General features: G+C 37.1%; 1 protein-coding gene across 1 annotated transcript in view; it reads left to right on the top strand.

Annotated features, from left to right (window-relative positions):
• Positions 1–11,533: 11,533 nt before the first annotated feature.
• LOC116259052 (glycerophosphodiester phosphodiesterase GDPDL3-like) overlaps positions 11,534–26,429 on the top strand; it is a 41,251-nt gene continuing 26,355 nt past the window's right edge. The window contains exons 1-6 of the mRNA XM_031636652.2: positions 11,534–11,821; positions 12,051–12,347; positions 13,258–13,367; positions 13,712–14,213; positions 15,653–15,688; positions 15,804–16,088. Coding sequence (XP_031492512.1) covers positions 11,698–11,821; positions 12,051–12,347; positions 13,258–13,367; positions 13,712–14,213; positions 15,653–15,688; positions 15,804–16,088 — 1,354 coding nt within the window. The 5' untranslated portion in view covers positions 11,534–11,697. The remainder of the gene's footprint in view (positions 11,822–12,050; positions 12,348–13,257; positions 13,368–13,711; positions 14,214–15,652; positions 15,689–15,803; positions 16,089–26,429) is intronic.

The following is a 26,429-nucleotide window of genomic DNA, read 5'->3' as shown; positions in this document are numbered from 1 at the left end:
TGTAAACAGATGCTATAGTCCCTCAAACGACTAAGGTTAAGCTGCCTGTCCATCAATAATTCAAATGGAGTTGATGAGATGGATTTTGTGGGCACACGATTAAGGATATATGTCGTAGTCAATAGAAGACCGCTAAGTATGATGCACCATGTGTATATGCAACACCCATTGATCCACATATGTCAAAATAAATTAACTATAATGGAACAAAAGCCCTACTTGCTTTCTCAAATGGTTTTCAACTTGTTTTTCCTGCTAGTCAATGTTCACAATTAAGCATATTGATATTTATAAGGAACCCTATGAATCCCTCATGAACTAGTCTAATCATTCTATTTTTAACAATGTACCCTAGGCGGGCATGTCAGGTACATGCATCCACATCAACATGCACATTAAAGCATTCATCATTCACATAACAGGAATTTGAATAAGTATTTAAAACAAAGAACCATTCATTAATACACCAGAACAAATAACTGAGTCTACAGGCAATATCTCAACATAGTTATATTTAAAAGTAAGTTCATAGCCAAATGTCATCAAAGAAGAAAAAATACTAAATTTCGTCAAATATCTAGGACGTAAAGAACGTCATGCAATAGTAGATCTCCTCTACTTGCCAAAACCAGTTGGCAAGTGTCAATCCCACGTACTTCTACACTATTGTTGTTCTCTAAGAACAACTACATTTTTTTTTTTGCTGGATACTTTCGATATTCGATGAATGCACTGCGACCATGCTTTACATGGTATGTTGCTTATGAGTCTACAATTCACAAATGATGAGATTTTGCAATTAGAGATAAGTTGAAGCAAAAGAATAAGGACTCAAGGTTAAAGAAGTGCACATTCTTTGGTTCGCTACATTCTAAGCGAAATGCCCTAGCTTCCCACATATGAAGCATTTTACCTTACTTTTGTCTTTATTCCCACCACGCGTCTCACGGCGTCTTTATTTTCCATCTTGTTTTTTCTTGCCCTGATCTTTTGCTCGTTTATTTTTAAACCACCTGGGACCATCACCCATCTTTATTTTATGATTGGGAGCCTTCCTAAAACTTCAGCCATGAAGGCCTAATCACTAGATTTGGCAGCTTCCAAGTGCTCATATTCTAGTTTGAGGTGTTGAGATATGTCATCAAAAGTTTTGATGCTCTTGTTATGTGCCATATTAATTTTTCATGTGCTCCCAATTATTTGCTAGTGACCTTATCACTGCTTGAATTTGTTGTTCATTTGGAAAGGTGTGTCTAGTTGACTTTAGCTCTTTAATCATATTAGCAATCTCCTTGAGATGCTGATTCATAGTATGTTGATTTTGTTTATGATATAAAGTCATTTAATAGTGAGCTTTCTTAGTTTAGTGGCTGATGTCCCACAAATCTATCCTTAAGGGCTAGTCACATTTGTTTTGCAGTAGTATATTTTCAAACTGATACATTATGTTACCTTGATAGAGCACAACATTGTGATCTAGCCATTATTTTTGTGTTTCCATGCATTATAAGCATCAGAGTTCTTTTGTGCTTGTGCACTATTTCCTCAGGTCTAGTCATGATGTGGTTTAGTGCTTCAAGAGTTTCAGCCTCTTCTAAGGCAAACTGTATTTTTATGTCATATATCGTAATTATTTCCATTCAACTTCTCAATACATGTCAAATCTAAGATTGACTTAATTGGAGCAGACATAACCCAAGCCAATCAGAAAGAAAACAACCATCATAATTATTAAATTGTGTCACTGATGTATGTCAAGGAAAACGTATTGCACATCTATATATGTAGTTAAGTCAACAACTCTAGTTGTATAGTACTTCACACTAGTAGTAGGATCAAAATGTCACTAAGTTTAAAATCATCTCGCACTCTCTTAATGATCTTTAACTATACAACTAGGCTGTCCTCAACCCTAATATCCTATTGGAATCAATGTTCATTATTATGCACATGAAACCAAACATTACAAGCACAATTGAAGAATTACTCATGCATAAAAAAATTATATTGTTAGTAAAATAATGCAATTTCATCAATTCTTCATAACAAAAAATTGTCCATGCATGACAAGCTGACAAAACAAATATGAAAAATGAATCTAAATTGACCCACTATAATCATGTTCGAAGATTGCTCTAAGAAAATAAACATAATAAAGTCAATCCACAATGACTATGTCTAAAGACTGACTATAGAGTTCAACGCATTCTCACACTATATCAGGAAATTCCGATCTATAATCAAAAGCAACCTACATTTGAAGAAGGTTATGAAGTTATTTTTTCTGATGAGCGGTCTGTGCCATCACATTGTTCCTTGAACATAGGTGTTGCACTTTTCCATTCCTAAGAATATAAATGTCTTCTTGAGCACGAGCTCGCTAGAACTCATGTTTTATTCGATGCTCCTCCTCAAGTTCAATCTCAATAACTTCCTTTTTAGACTTTAATGCACTGCCATGTCTTTCCAAACATTTTTTTTAAATTATCCCCACTTTTCATCTGGAAAGGAACCAAGTACTGTTCTACCTACTTCAATGGTGGATTTTTGTTAGATGTAACTTTACAAGATGAATCAACCTTATCTTTGTAATTGTTGTGATATCATGCTGCTTCATGGTTCCATATTGCATTCTTTAAGTAAACTTGTTCACTGAATTTTGCTTTTTTCCCTTGCTTCAATTATTCGCCATAAGATTCTACTTAATTGTCATCAAACATCAAATGATTGTCTGTCAACCAACAAAGAAACATATGCTCATGCTTCAGTGGGCATTTTCCACGTTTTATTTGTGTTAAACATTCAACGGTATCATTTTTTGTCTCTCCATTTTTTATCCATGCTATAGCCACACACGGTGAGGCACATCCATGGATGTCTGTTTGTGCTAGCGGTGGACAATTTTTTGTCCAATGTCAAACATCAATGGTATTTAATCCATTGACAGACGTCCATGGTTTTTTCATCCATGGACGTTTGTTTGTGGCATGCAAATGCACCCTCAGGCTTTGCTTTAGAGGCAGCATGACTGTGTGCCCAAAGATGATATTTCTTTTCCACAAAACCGCAATAACATGCTAACTGATTGTCAAGATGAAAAAAAGAAAAATTCCACGAGGTCACAAGTTGATCCATAACCTGGTTCTGATACCAATCATGGATTACACAAAGATACTATCTATCTTAAACATCAGATTAGTTTGGTTACCTCAAAAGTGCAGCGGATGAAGACCAACTCTGAAGCCTCGACGGGGACGACATACTCGCAGCCTGAAGAACGCCCAAATCCACAATCCTTATTGCAATCTACCAACAATCAACCAAGTGATCCCCATCTCACTCTTAGCATGGATATCTTTCCATTTGTGTCGAATGCCAACCCCACCACTCGCTCTTCCATTTTCCTTCTTCCCATTAGTCCTTACGTTTTCAATCAAATTGAAAAAAAGCAACTCCCAACCTTGCGGGTGAGGTGTGCTACAGCACTTGGCTCATGGTTTGGATGCACATCAGGGGGCGGACTTAGACCCAAAGTCCAACACAACTTTCCTCATGTGTCTCTCTATGTATGTTGGGATATAGTATTATTGCATGGTGAAGCAAAAAAACTTGTTCCTCCCAAATCGGTTCTAACTAAGGTCGAGTACAATTCAGTGACATCAACAACAACTTGTAATCAGTCGATCACATACATGGAGGGCCATTTTAGAAGAAATGAGTTTTCAAGTTCCTACTCCTCTGAAGACGTACATCTAATGACAATGTTGTAGTCATATTGCATCCATTTATGTTTTTGGTGAAAGGGACAAACGCAGTGCAGGACTCATTACATTCGTAAGAAAGTATTGCAGAAAGTTGATACCTTAACTCCTTATGTCAGAAGTAATAAACGACTTGGTACTAAGGGCCCAGTAATGAAAGGTGACTGCATTTAATTCATAGCAACAAGCAAAGTTGGCAGGCCGAGGGGTTGGGTTAGCTCAGTTTGGCTGCTGATTGGTCGTTGAAGTGGATTAACTCGGCCACTTGGCTAATCAGGTTAAATTTTTTTTTTACAGTGTATTTTAAGTTAAAAATGGTGAGATAAAAGAGGGCCAGGCTGCGGGAGTGAGTAAGGGCGGCCGGTGACTGCATTGGCCATGGTTACACAGTATCACACACACACACAGAGACTTGCCAGCCGGATTGTGTCGCCACAACGGTGACCAATGACTTGCAATGGCATCATCTTGTTGAAGATGAAATCCTCGGGTTGGTGCGAGGAAGGCTTGCAAGAAAAGTGTTTAATGAATCTGCCTCGAATATTAGGTAGGTTCATGGAACAATAGATGTAGTGTTTCATGAACCTGCTCCAATATTTGGACCAAATCCATTGGGCACTCCCCAAGCATTCTTCAGACCAAATGACTCCTTAATTTATAAAATAGGGTCTACTAACGATACAACTCAGTACTAATTTGGTAATGTATCATTGAAAAAATCAGATGGGACTGGACTTGGCCAATGCCTATTCAGTTCGGCGAGCCTGTGACCTGGACGATCCACAAACGGTTCACTTGCAAATCGGGCCTAAATGGGTCATGTCCTAGATAACGACCCAGTATCTATCCGATCCAAGCAGAGTCAGATGATTCCCAAGTTAACTCGCCGAGTTTGCCAAATATCAACAAGGGCTCTCAGATCTCTCTACCCCAACTTGAAAGGGGAGAGTTGGTCGGTAGATCTATTTTGTTATGCTTTCCGCCATAAGAATGTATCTTAACCTGCAGCTTTTGAAAATGCAACATCAGCTCGTTTGGCCTTCCTATCTTGATAAGGAATGACCACCTTTTTGTTGGGCCATTATTAAATTGAGTATATATATATATATATATATAGACACACACACACACACAGAGAGAGAGAGAGAGAGAGAGAGAGAGAGAGAGAGAGAGAGAGAGAGAGAGAGAGAGAGAGAGAGAGAGAGAGAGAATGAAAACCTGTAAAGCACTTCCTATGGCTGCTATGGATGCACCTAGGTTATATGGAACCATATAAAAGCTTCATTAATTAATTTGATGACCAATCTCTTCTTCCTCTTGAGACATAAGCTGTTAGGCTTGGGCATCAACCCAGAGCAGCCCAATAAGGAGTCGGGCTCGAACCCGAGCGACAGAGCTTGACTGCTGCTTGGGCCCAGCTCGACACCCGAAACCTGAGCCCGGGCCCAGCTCAGCTTGTTTAAAATTAAATAACATATTTTTAATATAAAATAATATATAAATATAATTAATCATAACAAATTATATATAATTATATATATAATATTAAACATGACTTATCAAGCCTAGTTCCGCCAACTCAAGTCGGCCTGGTGCCTATCTTTTGGGTTCTACCTAAGCATGAGTTGAGCTGGGTACCAGTAGAAGTCGGGTACTAGACCCAATGCCCAACCTTACATAAGCGGGCCATGGATGCAACTAGTGCTAATTGCGGTTACACATGGCTCCAGCGGGCCATGGATACAACTAGTGCTAATTGCGGTTACACATGGGTCCAGAATTAATTCTGAAGTTGTACCGACTTTGTTTATTATAGGAATTCATATATATTTAATTAGTTGCCTTGCACCTACAGTGTATCTTTTTTTTTTTTTTGTCAATCATGGAAACTTGCCCATGCCAGTTCAGTGTCCTCCGCTTGCTAAGCCACCAACCAACCACATATACAGCTAAGTTTTGAACGCAAATTAAACGAAATAAGCCCAAGTCCAAAATCCAAAAAAATTCGCCACACTTCGTTTTGAAGACCAGCCTGCTGCAATGTGGAAATTCAATGGCCAACAGTTAAACCAAATGAATTAGCCGCAGAACAAATCCAACAACGTCCGGATGCCCATGACAACAATTACTAGAACATTCCTAGAACATTTTTTAGGGTGCTTCTTAAACATAGGTAGTATTCATGAAACAATTACATATTGTTTTATTTATCAAATGGACCCTTAAAATGTCCTGCGTCACCCTCCGGTGGGCCTATTAATTAAAAAGTTGCTATTTTTTTCTAATTATGTCCTTAATTATAAGGGAACCTTTTGTTTTGAATTTCATCAATTACAATTTGTGTTTGATCATAAGGTTCTCCTTGATAGATACAGAGCTTGGTTTTTCTAGCTTACCTCACCTAAGTACCTCTAACCTGCGACAGAGCAAAGATTTTTTTCATGGGCAGGCCAAACGGTCCACCAAACTTATCCGGCTATGGTCAAACTAAACCCGAATCCAAAAGATACATTACGCAATTTAAAAAAAAAATGTATTTTTTTTTCAATTAGTTGGGGTGGGGCCATTGCTTAGGCGGCACCCCCTCCTTCCGCCTCTGAGTCCAACTCACTTTACCTAAGCACATGTTTACTTGAAACTTTAATGCTGGTATTAAAGTTCCAAGACTGCTGAAAAGCTATGGGTATAATTGTATCACATCTGTTTGTTGTTGGCAAGGGTAGAGCCAAGGGAGGCCTGCAGGGCCCTAGCCCCTCCGCCCCCCCACCCTCTCAAAAAAATATTATGTGTAAATTTTTTAAAAAAAATCACTTGTCCTATATATAAATTTTGACAAATAACTTTTTGGCTTTTATGAAAATGTAGAAACTTTAATTCGGCTCCCTCATGAAAAATTTCTGATTCTGCCCTTAATTGTTGGTATTTAGATGAAATTTGAATTAAAGTTTCACCTGTATAATAGAGTACCATAAATTCAAACAGGGCCTTATACTTCTTTTTTTTTTCAAACACAAGAATTTCCTTCAAAATCTGGAATTTTTAAAACCAAAATATAATATGGCCGTAATATTTCATATATGGATGAAAGGGACATCAAACCAATTTCTGTGGGGTTCAACGGTCCACAAATAATATTTTCTCGGTAAGTTCATTTTATTTGCTGGAAACTGAGCCTCCTTAACTGAGACTCTTGGTAGTAATATTTCTTTCCATGGTAGCTATCTGAAGACTTCGATTCAACTCTCTCTCTCTCACACACACACTCTTTTGGTAGTAATTATTTGCATTCACGTCACAAACACGGCGTCAAAATTCTCGTGAAAAAAAAAAAAATCTTTGTGATCGTGGCTAGCTACTTTTCCTCGATTACTTTTTTCTCAGGAAAACTCTTTCCTTTGACTCTTCTTCTTGAAACAACCATGGCATTAGCCTCCTTTTCTTCCAATTGTTCTCTGATCGTCGTCTTCTTCGTCGTGGTCTTCGTCTTCTTTTCCGTTTTGTCTTCTCTTCTTACACTATTCTCCTTTATAAAGCATGAGGCAAGTGGGTGGAGCACCATAACTGTACGGCAGGTTAATATTAATGAAGGAAACTGTAAAAGATGTTGAAGTAAAAAAAAACAACAAATTCAAATTTTAACTAACAGTGGCATTCTTCACCTGCCGGTGGCAGAACCGTGTTTTCCTTGCATGCCATGGTAGGTGGAGTTGAACTTTAAAAGTCTCCGTTTTGTGAAAAGAAAAAAAAAATAGTAGTTTAAAGGAATTAAAGGCAGACTAAAGCAGGGGACTGGAGGAAGCAGGTGTGGGCAATTGCCCACACAGGCCTACAAAAGTGTGTTTATTTTCATATGAAAACTTTATGGTTGTTTTCTTCATTCACATGCAGGTGCACATTTAAAAATTTAAAATCATGTAACTACTGCCTTTTAACCAGATCAATTTTCTGCTTATACTTTTAACTAAAAGATTATAATAATCATATATGGTGATTAAATATATTCAATGACATTTCACCAACCGTACATGCACCTACCAACACACATGGCGACAAAGACATATGTATATATATATATATATATATATATAGTCAAATGAGCAGTCAGTCTGCAATTTATTTGAGGGTGTTTGCCCGTCAATCTCTAACCAACTGTAAACAAGTAATTATAAACAAGAAAGCTAAAACAAACTACAAAATATATAAAAGAGAACAATCATAGCCCAACGAGATGGGCTCCATGATACGGCGAAACAACTCAGCTCACGTCTTATCGTTGCGATCCCCTTGGAAGTTTATGTGAAAAGAATGTGCAGAAATGTCGAAATCTTTTTATGTTGGATCTCATTTGCATGGTTGATTTGATCGCCGTCGGCTTTCTTGGCCTTTAATATTGACCGCTCATACTCTTCTAGAAACATCTTACAGGCATGAAGAATTTTACAGTATATATCTCAAAAATCAATTTGATGTAAAATATCAAAAATTATAGCAACTTAATTAATTAACATGTTTTCGTTACAAATGACCTGGGACTGGTTCATTAATGACGTTGGTTCTTAATTAAACGTGCAAATTACATACATTGACTTTATTAAACTATTACCACTTGAAATATTCAAATGTATAAGACAAAATTACAACGAGTCGCCCACCTTTTGGTCTATTAACAAATAGACGCTCCAGGATTCGAACATAACAAATAGGCGCCAATGGCAGAACCAGAAAAATTAATTGGAGGGGCACTTGTTAAAAATACTCATGCTGGTGGGATGCTTTTTTATATATATATATAAAGATGTCCATTTAAAAAGAAATAACTTTTAAGAAATTGGTGTGGGCGATTTATCATGTAGCTACGCTACTGATATATGCCTAACTTAACCTTCTTACATAGCTCACAAACAACCGCTCATCAATAAAAAAAATTAAGTTATTCATAAAAATGACATATATTCACTTTTTTATTCAAATTTCTCAAAAAAAAAAAAAGTCGCCCTTCCACAGGCAAGGGCAAACTAGCACTCTTACAAAAGTTTTCAGGAGCACGCATATAAATAAGAAACAAATATTTTGAAACAGTCAACGTAAAAGTAAATAAATAATGAGATATTGAAAGGCCGCTCATACATGTATCCCCGTCACTATTGCATTGCAGGCTCGATCATCACGGCCTGCAGTCTGCGGATGACTCGAAGGATGGTCCAGACCCACGGTCACCGCTCGCCGCCGTATGACAAGCGGCAACCGGAGAGAGGGACGACACCTTGTCGTGGCCCCTCGATGGATGGCGACTACGCGTCTAGGGCAGACTCGTCGCGCGCCTCAGCTTCATCCTCCACCGTTCTTGGATGGCATGGACCTCTTTTAATAACACCCCGGTGCGCCTTTCAAACGCTACCAATCCTTTCGGACAACTGCTCTTTCCCAGCATCCATGAACGTCCTCTTCAATTTATCCATTGTCCAATAGTGTGACGAAATCTCACTATCATTTGCAACTTCAAAGAATTAACGGCATTTCTTCCAGTGTAGGCATCATTGAACATGTCATCGACTGCTTCAGGGAACAAGTCAATGATCATATTATACATTGCTACCTTTGCCAGCAGATTATACATTCAACTGAGAGTGTGTCTCCGCAATGCTTTTAGGAACTTCACAATCTATTTGATGTGGTGTTGTAGGCAGGCATGTTCTCTAAATTTCATCTTATCTTTATCTTTGTTTGGGGTGGAGCTCAGAATTTTTTTCTCACAAAAGCCAAAATTTCAAAATATCAAAAAATAAATAAAGTTTTTTAAAAAAAAATCAGAAAAAGAGCCATCAGAAAAAAATCTAATCCAGACTTCCAGAGGCCCAGTGATCTTCCAGGGCATCATACCCTGTGGGCCACCCGTGCCGAAACCTTTTTTATTTTAACTTAAATAAATAGGTCAAATATGTCAGGTTTGCTATTATTTTAATATTTTTTTTACTAATGAGCGGTTGTTTGTGAGTTAGGTAGAAAGGTTAGGCGCGTATATGTAATGATTGAATGGTTAGACGCCTATTTGTTAAGGGGCCAAAAGTTGAGCAGCTCCTTGTAATTTTTCCAATATATAAAGTACGTAGACGCTTGGAACATTTCACTGACGGCTCATCTTTATGGTATGATAAAAAAAAAAGTGGTTCATGTATTTTTTATTTTCTTGATACGTACCTCTCCTATACATGTAGTTAACTTTCCAATAAAAAACCCAATATGCTTGTAACCTTTTATTGGGTGATCTTCCCACCCATCAAAAAAAGTTTGAAATACCCACATTAATTTTTTTATGTCTTCAGGTTACTAGACCTACTTTGAGTGCCTCGCAATAGTATTTACATTCTGCTTCAATTTACATATTAATACTTTTTATTTTACAACATAAAAACCAAGAATTAGAAATGACGTTTAATGGCTTACCAGCCCCCTTAGAAATTGCACATATCGTTCGAATTTTAATTAAAATGCAAATCGATTCTAAAGAAAATAAAAGCGTCCTTCTTTACTATTTAAAAATGGAACAACATTCCTGGAACGAGAAAAAAAGAATTCAAAATCGAAAATTTTTACCCGTCAAGTATACCGTGGGTCCAAGATTTGACTTGATGATATTATTTAACAAAGGCCAATGAAAGCTAAATATATTAAAAAATTCAAATTTCCCGAATCTAGTAACAAAATGAGTACCATAAACACTTTTCCTATTTTTTTTTAAGGGATAACTACAACTAGATCCAACTACAGAGGCCCGAAAAGGGCCTCTCTCTCTCTCTCTACGGCTGCTGGCCCAAAATCCGCGGCGCGATGGTAGCCTTGTCGTGTAGGCGCTTAACTTATCAGTCTGCTGCGCAGGTGGGCGGTGCCAAGTTGCCACGTGAATCCTTGTGCGTTCCAGTCCAGCCTCCCCTCTTTTCCGACCTCGACAGATTTTTGGGACCCGAAAAGATGAAGAGAGAGAGAGAGAGAGAGAGAGAGAGAGAGAAAAAAGAAGCACAAATGAATTGCCTTTTGGCTCAATCATTGTTCGCGGTTTTCTGGTTATTATGAGCTGAGAGTTAAAATCATAATTACCGGATATAGCGGCGGGCGGCAGAGTTACTTGAAGTTTCCGGCAAGTGAACCTCAAAGCCAACTCTAGAAATGAAAGTGAGTCTCGCTAATAAACATGTTATTGGAGTCTTTTGCTCAAGGAAACAGTTGAATATTAGCCATCAGATCGATTTGGAAGTGCAAGCTGTTTGTACAATGGGATAGTAGTAAGAATGAAACTATTCATGAAATACTACGGCTGGTATTGGATGAACTTATCACAATGTATGTTCATAAAACAATATATATGTTCAACATTGTCAAATCATCTTAAAGCATGTTTGGATACATGGTATTAAAATGTTCTGAAAGGCAACATGTAGTACCAAAAACTTTTGTCTCTCTTTCTTAAAATTTCTACATGTTTATATGGAACTCTAATGCTGAGGAAAAAAAAAAAAACCAAAATTAAGTAAAAACACTTGGGATTGAGTCTCAGTGCAACACCTAGTGTTCAAATCTGGCATGAGAAAATTTGGCCATATTTAATGTCTCTGCTGAGAGGAGAGGGAGGGGGAATGAGTGTGTGTGTGGACCACCACAAGACAGCTGCAGCAATGAATGATGCTGGGGTGGCAACTGGCTGGATGCACACTCTCCCACTATCCCTCTCTCTATCTCTCTCTCTCACACACACACACACAATCTCTCTCTCTTCCCTGCTAGTGGGTCTGTGGTTTTGGTTGGTCCGATTGCTGGTGGGTTGACAGGGGGAGGAAAGGGGTCTGAGCTGGGGGTCAGGGGCGACTGGTATCAGGAACTGGCCGGAAGGAGAGAGGCGCTTCTCGGAACAAACGCAGCTTCTCCGGGCAGATCACCCGCAATGCTGAAGCTCATCTTCACAGGACTCCTGGTCCTGCAAGTCGCTTTCTCATTATCTCCTTCTTTCGTTTCTGCTGCCGGGAGCCGGGGATCCCGTCGAGGAACCGCATGGAAGACTCTTTCCGGTAAAAAAAAAAAAAAAACCTTTCTAACCCCCCTTTCATCCCTTTCAGCGATCCCATTTAGCAAGCAAACTTCTTCTTCTTCTTCTACCTCTTGAAGAAGGAGAGGCGTTTCTTGTTTCTGAAGAAGAAGGAGGAGAAGCGTTTTCTTGTGGTGCTTTCTGATCACTGGTCCGTTCTTGGCCGTCATTGCTTTTTTTGCTGAATCTGCTTCTTCATGCTGCGATTTCAGGTGCTCCGCCGCTGGTCGTGGCGAGAGGCGGGTTTTCCGGGCTCGTTCCGGATTCTAGTCAGTTGGCATATGCGTTGGTTCCGGTATTGAGCCTCCCCAACACCGCATACTGGTGCGATGTGCAATTGACGAAAGATGGAGTGGGCGTATGCTTGGGTCATCTCAACCTCGCCAACGGCACCACCATTGCGGACCTTTTCCCTAAAATGGCGAAGACGTACAACGTCAACGGCGTTGCCACCACAGGGTATTTCCCAATCGATTACAGCTCGAGCATCATTCTGACCAATCTCACGCGTACGTTCAGTCCTCATTTCTGCGTAACTTTTTTCTAAGCTATTTCTTCTTTGTGTTACTAAGTAGCCTCTGCATTCTCTGGATGTACACTTTTATTTGTTGCGAGCATGAATACCAACCCGCCGTATAACTAGTGGTGCTTTCGTAGTCTTCTTAATTTTCTTTGGTTGTCATTTATTTCTTGTGGTTTGCGTGACTAGGATCATGAGCTCGATTCCGTTTTCATGGTTGCACATCGACAGTCGTAAATTTTGTTGGTTACCACAAACTTTTTTGAGCGTCATTGTCTTTTATGGACCTTGGAATATGTAGAGTGTCTTTTCCACAAATCCGCCTCAAATTTTTAAATGGGAACCTCAGAAGATGCAAACTTGATTCGATGTAATGATTTGTATACTCAACCGACACGCTGATCGTCCTCCATGATGCTTTGTCCATCCTATTCATAGACATTTACCGAAGTCTCCTTCTGCCCCTTCCCCCTCTTTCCCTTCTGGGGAAGTCTTTCTCGTTTTCTTCAGATAAAGGCATTCGCTAATGTTCTCATCGCTTCAGGTGCTGTGCAATTTTTACCCATCGGTAATTCGGCACTTTTTAGGCTTTATAGTGATCGAGTTATCTTCATCCCCATGTTTGTTGTTCGATGACAAAATGTATGTAGTGCCTATCTTATCCTTATTTCAATGATGGAGTTGTCTGGATCATTTAACGGTGCTGCTTCACTTATATAATTCTGAGGGTGCTCTATCAATCCAACGTAGCTGGTCTGAATCAAAAGCTGTTATCCTTTAATGCTTTCTGACACTTATCAGTTTGGCGCTAATCTTGATAGACTTATCCTCTATTTTGAGGCTATCCTGTGTTCAGTATTGAAGCATTTAATTTTTTTTAATTGGATTTTTTTTTCCAGTGGTTCAATCAATTTTTTCTAGACAGAGTTTGTTTGATAATAGCCTACAGATCCTTCGTGTTGAAGCTGTGCAACAGTTGAATCCTGCAGCTCTCTGGTTAAATGTGCAGGTATGTTTTCATAGATATTTCATAACTTCAATCTACATTTCAGGGACATGGTGCCTAATGGCTTATGCAATAAACACTCTCAAACATGTCAAAATTTCACTCGAGGATTTTGCTAATACAAATGCATTTTGAAGCTCAACCTTGTGGAGGCCCTATGGCCTTTTTGGAGGCTGAGAGTAGTTCAACAGGTTTAGAATGCTACAGTAAAGGCTTGGTAAAACAATATTTATATGTCATCATGGCTACAAGTCTGTGTCCAACTAAGTCGTGGCTACACTCTCAATCTTGATATTGGACTTAATATGGTTTGCCTTCTCTCATTATTGACTTTTTCTCTTTTGCAGCATGATCTCTTCTTCACACAACATAATCTCAGTATGAGACAATACATAATTTCTGCATCAAAAACTGGAATTATTAACTATATTTCCTCTCCAGAGCTTGGTTTCTTGCAAAGTATTGCGTCGTCCTTTAAGAGAAGCAAGACAAAACTAATTTTCCGTTTTCTAGATCAACAAGATACTGACCCTTCAACCAATCAGACTTATGCCTTGCTCCTGAAGAATTTGACGGCGGTAAAGGCAGTTGCTTCAGGAATTTTAGTTCCTAAGAGCTACATATGGCCAACAAGCCCTAGTCAATATCTGTTGCAACACACGTCTCTTGTCACTGATGCTCATAACGAGGGGCTGGAAGTATTTGCTTCAGATTTTGCAAATGATGTCTCCTTCAGCTACAATTACAGCTATGATCCAGTGGCTGAATATTTATCATTTATCAATAATTCTGTCTTCTCTGTGGATGGCATGCTGACAGATTTCCCAGTGACTGCATCAGCAGCTATAGGTATGTATCTCTCTGTTTTTCACATAAACATTGGAGCATTTTTTCTAGGTACATTTGGTTACTGCATAATCATTTTGGCAACTGATCATGCCTGAGATTTGAAACATGATTCTGCAAGTAGGTCTTGAAATGCCTAATATTTAATAGGGTAAAATAGTTATTATTTTATGTGTAGTGGTAAAAATAAACTATTCACATTCATGAGCATTCAATTAGGGCTGTTCAGGGGGCAAGTCCAAGCCAGCTTAGCCTGCTTCAACTTGGCTTGAGTGTTAGGTGATCCAGCTCAAGCTTGGTTTGAGCTCAACTGCTTGAGCCGATCAGCTTGATGTCTGCTTGGCTAAGCTTGTGGCTTAAGCTTAGGGAGCTAGATAGGAAACATGTTTTTTCTTTTAGTTTTTTTAAATTAGCAAAAAAATTCCTTGGAGTTTGAGTCCCATACCCATGTGGAGCCCACAAAACTCAGAAGAAAGACACACACACACACACATACACACAACCCATGAGCTTAAACAGCTGTGCTTATCTAACTCAAATCGTCTCATTTAGTTGAATGAGTTGCCCTTCAAGCTTGAAGTCCACTTGTTTAATAAATGGTTCAAGCTTGAACTGAGCTTAAACTAGTAGAGCTCTAGTCAAGCTTGAGGAGCTCAACTATCTTCATGTAGAATTGTAAATATGTATGGCGGTGTCCCCGTAACCAAGTTTTTTGAAAATGCTATTCCCCTGTAACCTTACCTTCGCCCTTATCCATACACATGTGACATAGATGAAAATCCTACCTATGTGGAGGGGCAATTTTGAACTTCAGAGCTTGACTTCATTTGTTTATAGTATTGGGGCACTTGTAAATGTCTCTGTATTTAGGGCTTGTTCATTTGACTGGCATTTAATGTAGCTTACTTCAGCTGTTAATTCTTTTGTTGGTTGTGAAGTTTTTGTATGAAGTACAAACGGATCATTACTGTACACTAGTGGTCATTATATGCCATCCCTAGCCCCTTCCATATGTCGGCAAGTGATTGCTGCTATCACTTTTTTTTTTCTTCTTCCTTGCTTCTTCTACAAGTTTTATAAGTGGCTATTCGGAGTAAGTTCCTTGGCTTGGGCAGGACATTTAGTTCATATTGCTATTTCTGATGGTGGTCAGATGTTGCTATCTTACCATTTGTCTGCCACATGATCACATGAATGAAATTTCTGTCTTTTTTTATACTTTCAATTTGATGCCTTACATCTTTGAGGCCTGTTGGGGGGCAAAAGTGATGATTATGTTTACATATTTTATGATCGTCAAACAATATTCCCCCAGTAGCTATATATTTGCTCAATAAGCCATATTATTTGACTTTCCAGCCAAGCATACAGGATATGCTATTCTTGCATTTATGAATGAGACATTATTCTTCAGTTTTGACATGTTAAGCTTTCTACTGCAGGGTGCTTTTCACAGTCATCAAATACCAGTGGATCAGGTATTTAAGTTGTGATTTTATTTATCTACTGATATTTTATGCATCTTGACGACTTGATGTCACTTTCAAGTTTCCTAGAAACATGTTGAATCAATAGCACTGTTGCTTGCTGCAGGAAAACCATTGATTATTTCCCATGGTGGATCTAGTGGGATATATCCAAGCAACACCGATCTGGCATATCAACAAGCTGTAAAAGATGGTGCCAATATCATTGACTGCTCAGTTCAGATTACAAAGGATGGGTTCCCAATCTGCTTAAATAGCGCTGATCTTTCTATTAGCACAACAGTTACTCAAACAGATTTTAGTTCTCGTTTGACCACAATTGAGGAAGTTCAATCAGCTAGTGGAATTTTCACGTTTGACCTCACATTGTCTGAGATTCAAACCTTGGCTCGTGAGTATCAGCTATCCATTGTTGGTTTTTTCTTAAGTTCAGCCTTATAATACTATATGTTACATATTTTGTCTCATTGAAAAGCTCTCAAATACAGGCATTATTTGTGCAAATAGCTTAGTGAAAAAATCTAACAAGTTGTTGTAGTTACGTAGCATTTATATATTTAGCAAACAGAATGTATTTGGTAAGATATTACAATATATATCCCAATTCGTTCATATGACTTAAGTCTACTGCATCAAGATTTTTGTCAAGAGCGTCTTCAAATATGCAGTTTAATTGACTTGGTAGGAAAAGTAGCTAGTGAAAGTAATGTGACCATGCTTTTCCTTATGGTTTCCTTTCTGTCTGCAATCTCAGAATTAATAGCTATATGTAGTTTGAGGGGTATTTAGGGAAGCTGGATTCTTTGGATAAGACACTAGGTGGTGTCAAGAACATGATTGGTCTTGATATCATTGAGCATGTTTTGATTTATCTGGTGAACCTATTGGAGATATTAGGTTTAATCTACATCTTTATTTCGGTAAAACTAGACTGAGTCTATGCTTTTTCAACTTCTAACAAATAATTCAGGTTGAAATTTAGTTGTAAGCGAATTTCATTTTCTTCATAACCATAACCACATAAATTGGTATTGCTTTCTCATCTAAGACATACAGTAGATTTCCTGCTCTCCGTAGTCGTTATTTCATTTATTTGTTAATGAGAAATGCACCTCCATCTCTCCCAAGTCTGTCTCATTCTCTTTCATACCTAGGTCTTTCTTCCTCTCTGCCAATGCTCACCCTTCAGCATTAAATAACGGGTTTTTATTGATAACCTTTGGTTTTCCAGTAATTTGGCAACGATTGCTGGTACATAAGAAATATTATATTTTGAACAAGTGATAAGTTTGCTATATGTTGTCTGGTTGTGGTGGCCTTATAAGTTATAACCTTGAGTCCTTAACCATTCCAAAAACTTTGAAGAAGCATCTTCGTGTATCTGTGTTGCATTATTTTAGGTACCATCCTAAGTCACACGAGGTACTCCTTTTAAAGAGGAGGTACGACAATGGTACGGGTACGACACTGGTATGGGTATGGGTACGACATCGGTATGGGTACGTGTACAGCGTCGGGTGCGGTCAACGTAGCACCGGGTACGGTCAACGTACCTGGGGTCATTTTTGACCATTTTTGGACTCGGTCAACTTTGACCAAGTCCAAATTTGTCCATTTTGAATTTTAACGTTTTATAATATTTTAAAGTTTTTAACCATTTTCACGTTAAAATCTTCGAACCCTATTTTCATTTCGTCGACTGCCTTCTTCCTCTTCACTCTTCATCCACGAGCCACGACGCTTCACCGAAGACGGACGAGGGCAAGTGTTGAACGACAACGAACTGCGACGGTGGGCGGCGAATGGCGACGGCAAGCGGTGTCCGTTTCGTACTCGCAGGCGAGCTTGTGACTTCGTCCTCTTCTCAACTTCTTCCTTTTTCCATCGCGACTGCAGCATTCTCTTTTCAGCAGCGCACTGTCTTCTTTACCCTCTCCTCACTCCTCAGGCATGGAACAGAGACTCTCTCTCTCTCTCTCCCTCTGTGTTGCATGCTTCTACTGTCGCTCACTTGGGAAGAATGGGTGCATGACATCCGTTTACGTTTTTTGTGCCTGCGGTTATCCTTCTCTCTATCTTTCGCTCTTCCTCTCGCTTTGCCTCTCTTCGGCACTTTATATGGCTTAATGTTTCTTGACATGCTTGATATGGCTTAATGTTTCCCCTCTTTTGTTTGTCCTATGTTCTCTTATGAAACAATATGAGAATTGGCGACATGCAGCCTAGACCCCGTCTAGCTCTGATTATCAGTCCTTTCCCTCTTTCGTTTGTCCTCTGTTTTCTTTTCTGAGTGAATTATGAAACAATTTGAGAATTGACGACATGCAGCCTATACCCCATCTAGCTCTAATTATCAGTCCATCTTAAATGCATTTGTTATTCTCATAAAATCTATACTTCTCTTTAATGCATTCTTAAGAAGTGTGAATAGAGAGGACATCTCCCTCCATTCGGAGTTGCAATCTGATGTCTCTTCATTTTCTCCCGATTCTTTGTTTGACTTCTTCGATTCTTTCTTCAATTTTTTCTTCTCTTGTTTTATTGCTTCTATGCTGATTTTACATGCTTGATTGTTGCAGTCTATGATTTATGAAATTGAAAATGTTATTATGTTTGTAATTTTTTGATATATATATGCTTGATTGTTGCAGTCTATGATTTATGAAATTGAATATGTTATTCTGTTTGTAATTTTTGATATACATATATATATGTGTGTGTGTACGGCCGTACCCCCGCACCCAAGTTTTTTAAAATGGTCCGTACTCGCACCGGCACCTGTACCCGCACCCGTACCTGTACCTATATGACATAGGTACCATTGTTCCGAATCCACTTCAAATCAGCATATCTTCTTAAACACCTAAATCTGAACACACATATTTGGAGAGAGAAAGTTTTGGCTCCTTTATGACAGTATGAATGTTACTGGTTGTTTCAAGCTTTTACATAACGCAAGCTTCATTTTCAGGTTTCCTTTAGGTAGGCTTCAATGTCAGCCATAAACTATCTTTTGCTTATGCTTAATGGTCCACTCCTCACTCTCTTTCACTTAATATTTATTTATTTTTTTCATCAAGCTTTTATTTGTTTGCCTATTGCTTGAATTCCTCTGTATTTAAATAATTCATCGGTTTCTGCTGCAAATCAGCAAAAAATTTGCATGATAGCAAGTCTACATCTTGCAGTTGTTTAGCTGCGACTGGTCAATTTTCTTGAGGAATACATGTTAGAAAATTCAATGCTAGTACATTTGATTCCACTTGCTGATGCAACTTTATATTGCAAAATATCATTAGCATTTTGTCTCCATACACCCAGTTCTGGTGTGGTTTAATCCTCTAGTTTATCCGTATTACTTTGCAGCTTGGGTTACGATTCTTGTATATGACAGTCATTTATTCACCATCTGCTGCTGCATTTGGCAGTTGTTGTCATGAGTGCTTGCAAGTAAAATTGCCTATACGTTAGAATCATAGTCACAAATGTAGAGATTATTTCAAAAATATCACATTTTAGTCACCAAAATGAAAATAATCAGTCTTAAGGAAAAATCTTGCAAAAGTTTACAAAATAGCAACAAATAAATACTTCTCGTGATGATGTCATGATTCCCCACCCCCCACCCCGCCCTGAAAAAAAATAATTTTTTATAATGTATTTTTACTGTATGCTTCAACTTTTTGTTTGTTTAAAATTCTAGGAGCGGAAATCAATATGCTTATAAGTTATAAGAAAATTAATATAAACTTTCATATTTTTTTTATAGTACTTTTATTCTTCCTTTTTAAATTATTGGGAAAACAGATTTTCTGAAAAATATTTGAGAGAACCTCACCCAGAAATACTTGAGACCTATAATTGTGACTATGGCTAGATATATATTGCAATGCAGCAATAGTTACCCGACCTGGCAAGTTGACTTGGGCATTGCTTGGTCGACTTGGATTGCCTATAAAATTGGGTGTCGGTCCAATCTCTTGACCCATATAGACCTCAGTTTTATAGGAACTGGGTTTGAATCACTTGGATTGCTGAATTGGTGGGTCGGGTCTGGATTGCCAGAGTCCAGTCTGATTCATTTTATGCCAATCTGGTTCAGTTTTAGAAAGTTGCATCACTTCTTCAACCCAGTTTTCTGTTTAGAAACTGGTCATTAGTCCATATGTAAGCCCTCAAATGAGTGTATGAGGGTTTAGGGAATCCCTTTTCCTCCTGTACTCATTTGAGGATCATCTGCCTACTTTGTTGGCACCACCATCCACCAAGACAGTTGGCAACCTTGTTTGACAATGATACATAGTTATTACCCCTCTTTCTCTCTGTGTGTGTGTGTGTGTGTGTGGCTCATTACCAATCAAGCATTGGTTTATGCCTTCTTTTGATGCACCCTGTCTTTGCCAATCTCCACTTCCCAGACTTCCTGTCCTGCCAGTGACTCCTTGGTCGCCAGGACTCTCTTTTGATCGAGGACCATGTTGATCTTCTGAATGTGCCTTTTTTGTCTTTGACAGCAAGCAAGGTCTTGACAACAACTTTTTTTTCTATTTTTTCTTTGTGAAAATCAGGTAGACAATTCCGATGGAGAGTTGTTCTTAGGCTCTCTCTCTCTCTATTTCTCTGTGTCTCTCAGTTTAGTTAGTTTAGCTCAAGCTGCTTAGTCATGCTACAAATTTTCAGTTTTTTGTGAACTGAAGACTGAAAATTAACTATACACTATATATGATAGTGTGCATTTACCTGATAATTATATTTTTTGTTGCCCATTAAATGTTGCTTTTAAGTTACTATTTTTTAGTTGTATTCATAAACTATAGTTATTTGATTGGATTTAGTTGATAGTTGCTTGTTATTTTCTAGATATGCTCTTTCATCAATTTGTAGTACAACTCATTGTCACAGAAAACGCGTTTTGATAGAAAACAAACATGTTAAATACGGAAATAATCAGTCAGCCATATAAAATGGCAATTAAACGTGTCTTTTTTAAAAAACGCCAAAAAATAGAAAACCACCAGAAAAGATAAAATATAAAAAAATGCGTATTATATGCGTATCATACACATTTTTTCATATTTTTTATTAAATTTTATTTTTTATAATTTTTATAATTTATTAAATGTTTTGAATTTTTTAAAAGTTTGCCGAGATTTTCTCGAGATATAAACTTTGTTATATTATACCCGAGAAATTCCTTGCCGTATAATACCTAGACACGATGTATGTGACAATGGTAAAACTACACTAAAATTTGTGAGCTGACCTGAGTTGTCGATCAAATCGTGGTCCTGTGACCCTGTAGTCAGCTGATCCGAGTCTAATTCACTGGTTCATTATATGTGCATGTTGCAGTTACGAGGTTGAATGGAATGACATGATACACCCTTGAAGCTAGTATTGAAAGTTCATATGATATGCACTGTAGAATACAATGTACTTTTTTCCATTGTTACATAAACACGTATTAATCGAAAAAAACATGTTAAATACGTGAAAAATAAGTCAGCCGTATAAAATGGCAATTAGACGCGTCTTTAAAAAAAACACCAAAAACACGTGAAAAAAGTGTATTATACGTGTTTTTTTTGTATTTTTTATTAATTTTTATTTTTTATAATTTTCAAGATTTAATTAATTTTTTTTTTTTTTAAAATTTGTCGAGATTTTCCTGAGATATTTTCTAGATATACAACATTGTCGTATTATACTCGAGAAATTCCTTGCCATATAATACCCGTAAACGATATATATGACAATGCTTTTTTCACATTTAGAAGGCATCAAAAGTTCTATTTTTTGCTTCGAGTAAATGTTACAAAGCCTTCATGGTTTGATCTGTACACACTTTTAATAGTGTGAAGGACGACTCATGCTTTCTTGGAGTAGAAAACATTAACTTTCTTGGAGCTGAAAACATTAACTTGGATGTTGGAAAACATTAATTTCATGCAAAATATCACAAAATTTCAAGAGAATTGTGAAAACATTTTTAAAATATTTGCAAATTTGTGTTTTTTAACATTTTAATAATATTTTTTTTTTTATTTTGTTAAGGTTTCTCTAATGAAATTAATAAAACACTCATAAATTTGTTAATTTTTTAATTCTTTTTTGCAAATTTTAAAAGTTTTTGGATTCCGATTCTCGAAGAAACAAAATCTTTCAGATTAAAACCTTTTGAAAACCTTGCCAACAAAAACATGAGAACTATGTCTCTGACTATTTTTCTATTTTTTATACCTCATGGTTGCTTTATTTCCCATATTATTTTTTTTAGTGAGAAATAAATTTTCTAGATTTAAATTTTAGGATATTGTGATGTTCTTTTTCACAATATATTATGTAATGCATCTTAAATCGGGCCTAACCAATACAAGTTAGACCCGATTACGATACGTTGTATCATAATTACGGGTGTGAAGTACTTTTAAAATATATATATATATAGGGAGAGAGAGAGTAAGTAAACCAATGTTGTAAAAAGCGTATGATAAGACGTATCGGTCTAGCTTTAAGATGCGCTGTATCGTAAAATGTTGTAATGTATCGTATTTTTTTAAAAATTTAAGCAGAAAAAATCCCAAAAAAAAGATAAAAAATCACTAAAAATCAAGATAATATGTTCTTCATAAAAAACATGTTTTACAGAATGATAGAATTATTATTGCTGTAAAGTTACAGTTCATCATTCATAAACATCAAAATTCATAACAATATCAATCTAGAAAGCACAACAAGGAACATAACATAACGTATATCATAATTTCATAACCATAGATTCATATTTCATATCACATCCAAAACAACTTTTAAATGTTATGTATTACATCACAAGATGATCATGAAATTGTGAAAATGTTCAATGTCAATACATATAAAATGAAAGCACTCTCGACTCTCATTCATACTCTTCATCATCTTCATTATCATCCTCATTTCCATCTTCTTCATCTTCATCTTCATGAATTTGAAGATTCTCACCAACATATCCAGCAGACTCTCCTTCATGAGCAATTTCTATTGCTTCAACTTCAAGGTTGAAGCATTGAAGATCATCATCATCAAATATTGTAGTTGGTTCTTCCTCAGTCCATGGTTCTACATCTTGAAAGTTTACTAAGCTGATAGGATCAAACTGAGATGTGTGCTTTCTTGCTGATGTTTTTGTAATTGTCTATGTTAAATAAGAGAAAATTTGTTAATAGATAATTATATATAAATATATTATAAAACAAATGTGAATATTAAGCTGTATTACCTTTGTTTCAACCTCATAGTATATCGAACAAAGACAAGGTCATTCAACCTTTTATATTTGAGCTTATTCCTTTTCTTCCTGTGGATATGTTGGAAAACGCTCCAATTCCTTTCGCATCATCTAGCACTGTAAGTCTAGCTGAGGACTTTAACTGCAAAAAGTCTTAGGCTTGCACAATCATGCCCAAACCTATTCCACCACAAATCTAAAGAAAACTAAAACAAATCTCATGTAAAAATTAAAACAACAAAAAAGAATCAAAGGTAACAAATGCAAAGTAAATTAAAAATTTCTATGTATTTACCTAGACGTATGGCTGTCATGGTTCAAACGGCGGAGCTTATTTCCATGTCTCCTACACAATTATCATATAGATCCAACTCATTGTGCACAACATCTTGTGCTCTAGAATATGTCAATAATACTTCAACACAATTTGACAAACCATATGTGACTTCTCGGTCTTTTTTAAATGTTGCAGAAAATCTAATTGCAGAATTTAGATAGTAAGTTGCTACATGAAGAAGTTGATGAAGCTGTTTAGTCCACCTTTTATCTATAATATTCCATATGGGCATACATAATGTTTTATTCTCTTTCAAGTGGTCTCGATTTGCATCTTTTGTTTTATCCATAGCCTCATATAAGTACCCTATGAAAAGCCTATCCTCACTGTCAACTAATCTGAAGACTTTAACTAATGGAACACAGACCTTCAATAGCTTTAGACGTGATTATCGAAATTCGTTATTAAATATAATATCCACAACTACAACAAATTTTTTTTTTATGAGCATGTGGGTGTGCAGCCTATTCTTCATTAGAGAACATCTGCCTCAATGGAGTTCTTTGTTTCACTATACTCTGCATAGTCAATACATTTGTGGCAAATCTAGTTTGTGCCAGCAGAATGATCGGTCGGACAGAGGCTAGGGCTGCTTCCTTCCCACCTCGTCCTTTCTTGTGCTGAGACATGCGCCTAAGGAGAAAGTCGAGGCAATGAGACGAGGTAGGCCACCTTGTGTGAGGGAGGAGATGTGCACGCTATCTGACAACCTGTTCACCTTACCAGCCCTTGACATATGAACAATTAATTCAACTCTCTTTGTAAATTTTCTCGTTAAACTCAATGCATATGCATGATTATAAATAAATTGTGTAATCTCATGGCATTGGTCAACAACTGATTTCATATCATACATCTCACTAAGATCTTGAAGCATTAGATTAACACAATGAGTGACACATGGACTCCAATAAAATATTCTATACTTTTGAAATAACATATCCCCTACAACTCTATAATTTGTAGCATTATTTGCAATAAACTAGACAATGTTTGCAAGTCCAACCTCTTGGACGACATTATCAAAAACATTGAACAAACTCTCAGCAGTCTTAGGAACATTAGACAAATCAAGAGATTTCAAGAACATTGTACCTTTAGAGCAATAAACAGAAGATTTACAAGTGTTCTTGATTGTGTATCAGTCCATCCATCTGGCATAATGGAGCAACCTGTTTCCTTCCAACTTAATTTCAACTAATCGCAATGTTCCATTACTTCTTTCACCGTAGCTTCAAGAATTTTTCCCCTCAACTGATGATATGATGACATTTTGAATTCAGGGCCTATAGAAGCAATTGCATTCGAACTGGAATTAAAAGGAATTAACTATATTAAATGGAATGCATGCATTATGAAAACCATTTTCCTATAGCCTGATGTAGCATATCTTTGGATGTCATAGCAACACTAATCTAGGGCTGTTAACCTGGGCTGGTATAAGAAGGGAAAAAGTTCTTAATAGAACCAACACTAGACCTACCACTAGGAACTCTACCATTGGGTCGATGACCATGCCTAATATCTGGTGCACATCTTCTCTCCCTTTCAGATAGGCCAGATCGACCTTCTTCATACATGATTCATTTCCCTTTACATCTTGAGCTCTCCACATCTATTTTTAGAATGATGTCATATTCATCATGTTGAACGTTTTCATCAGCTTCTTCTTCTTCATCTTCCCAAAGCTCATTATAGCCTTCACCTGCCTCTTCCATTTGTTTTTGTACCTTCTTTTGATGTAAAACATTAAACATATCTAAACATAGTTGACACACAAATGGAGGAAATGTTTGTTTGATGTTCCAACGCATGGAGCTACATCAGAATGTGTCCTTGCGAAATGGTGTTTCATTCTAATAATCCCTCCTGAAAATGTGTTCTCACAAAAGCTATATTTGATTCTTAACTAGTCATTCTCCTTCACCCTTTCGCACCATTGCCATGTGGGATCAGACGATGCCATATCTTCACACAAAAGCGAAAACCTACGGTAAACTTAACGGAAAACAATCAAAATCTTTCAATCTACGGTAAAAATATATGAATGTATGGTAAAAACAAGAGATTTCATACCTTATGGAGAACAAATAAAAAAAAACCATTTCCTCCCAGTACTTAATCAGCCACCCACGCACAAATCCACATATTGAGATTTCACCGTGAAAATCGATGTTTTCATTGTAAAAATCAATGATTTCTCTCCAAGGCGGCACAATGTCTAGGATTAGAAATGAAGAAGGGGCATGTTTTTAAAAAGGGAAAGTGAAAAAGGGGGTTCGGGACTCCCTTTTTCAAAATCAGTCCGTATCCTGTGATAGGAGGCGTATCACACCATACCAGTATCGTGCGATACAGGCATGATACAGGTGGTGTATCGTATCGTCTTTTGCAAATGCGACGATATGTATCGTACGATGCATACAACACTGAAGTAAATGATGACTCTAGTTATCTAAAGTCACCCAGCCATCTAACCAAGACCATCCATCAAAAGCAGGTAGATGGTTGAGAGAAAAATAAAGAGAAAAATGTGTAAACTAATATTAGATGACAAAAATGCCCATCACCTTTTTCTCATTGTTTTTTTTCTTAACCGTCCATCATGTTGGATTAGACAGTGCAGAGTAGATGGCTGGGTGACTCTAAAAAGCTAGAGTTACCATTCAATTTTCCTATATATGTATATAAATATGTAAGAGATTTGAAGCAAATAAACACATAAATTTATTGTTTACTTTTACAAAATATATCTTACTGAATGAAAAATGCTAAAATAGATAAAAAACATACAAATGTATGCCCAAAAAATTACAAAACTTAGTCTAGTGTCCAAGCAGAATCCGTAGCTGCAGTAATGTTGTGTCACATTGACACAAACACTTCTACCTTTTAGAAGTGTTCATGTTACATAGTTTTACGACATTGATTATCATTAATTTTTCATTTTAATGGATTCTGATTGAAAGAGTGTCTAAACTCTATCCCAGGTTGTGGCAAAATATGCTTTTCCTTAAATGGGCATGTCTGTATTGAGCTCCTATCGTTTTGGAATATCACAAAAACATGATATGTGTGTAGACTCAATATGGATGCTTGACAAGACTGGTAAATTTACTCACCTATGC

This window comes from Nymphaea colorata, chromosome 8, assembly GCF_008831285.2.
Source record: "Nymphaea colorata isolate Beijing-Zhang1983 chromosome 8, ASM883128v2, whole genome shotgun sequence".
NCBI lineage: Eukaryota > Viridiplantae > Streptophyta > Magnoliopsida > Nymphaeales > Nymphaeaceae > Nymphaea > Nymphaea colorata.
The sequence above is the reverse complement of the archived record's forward strand: the minus strand, read 5'-3'. Positions and strand labels throughout refer to the sequence as shown.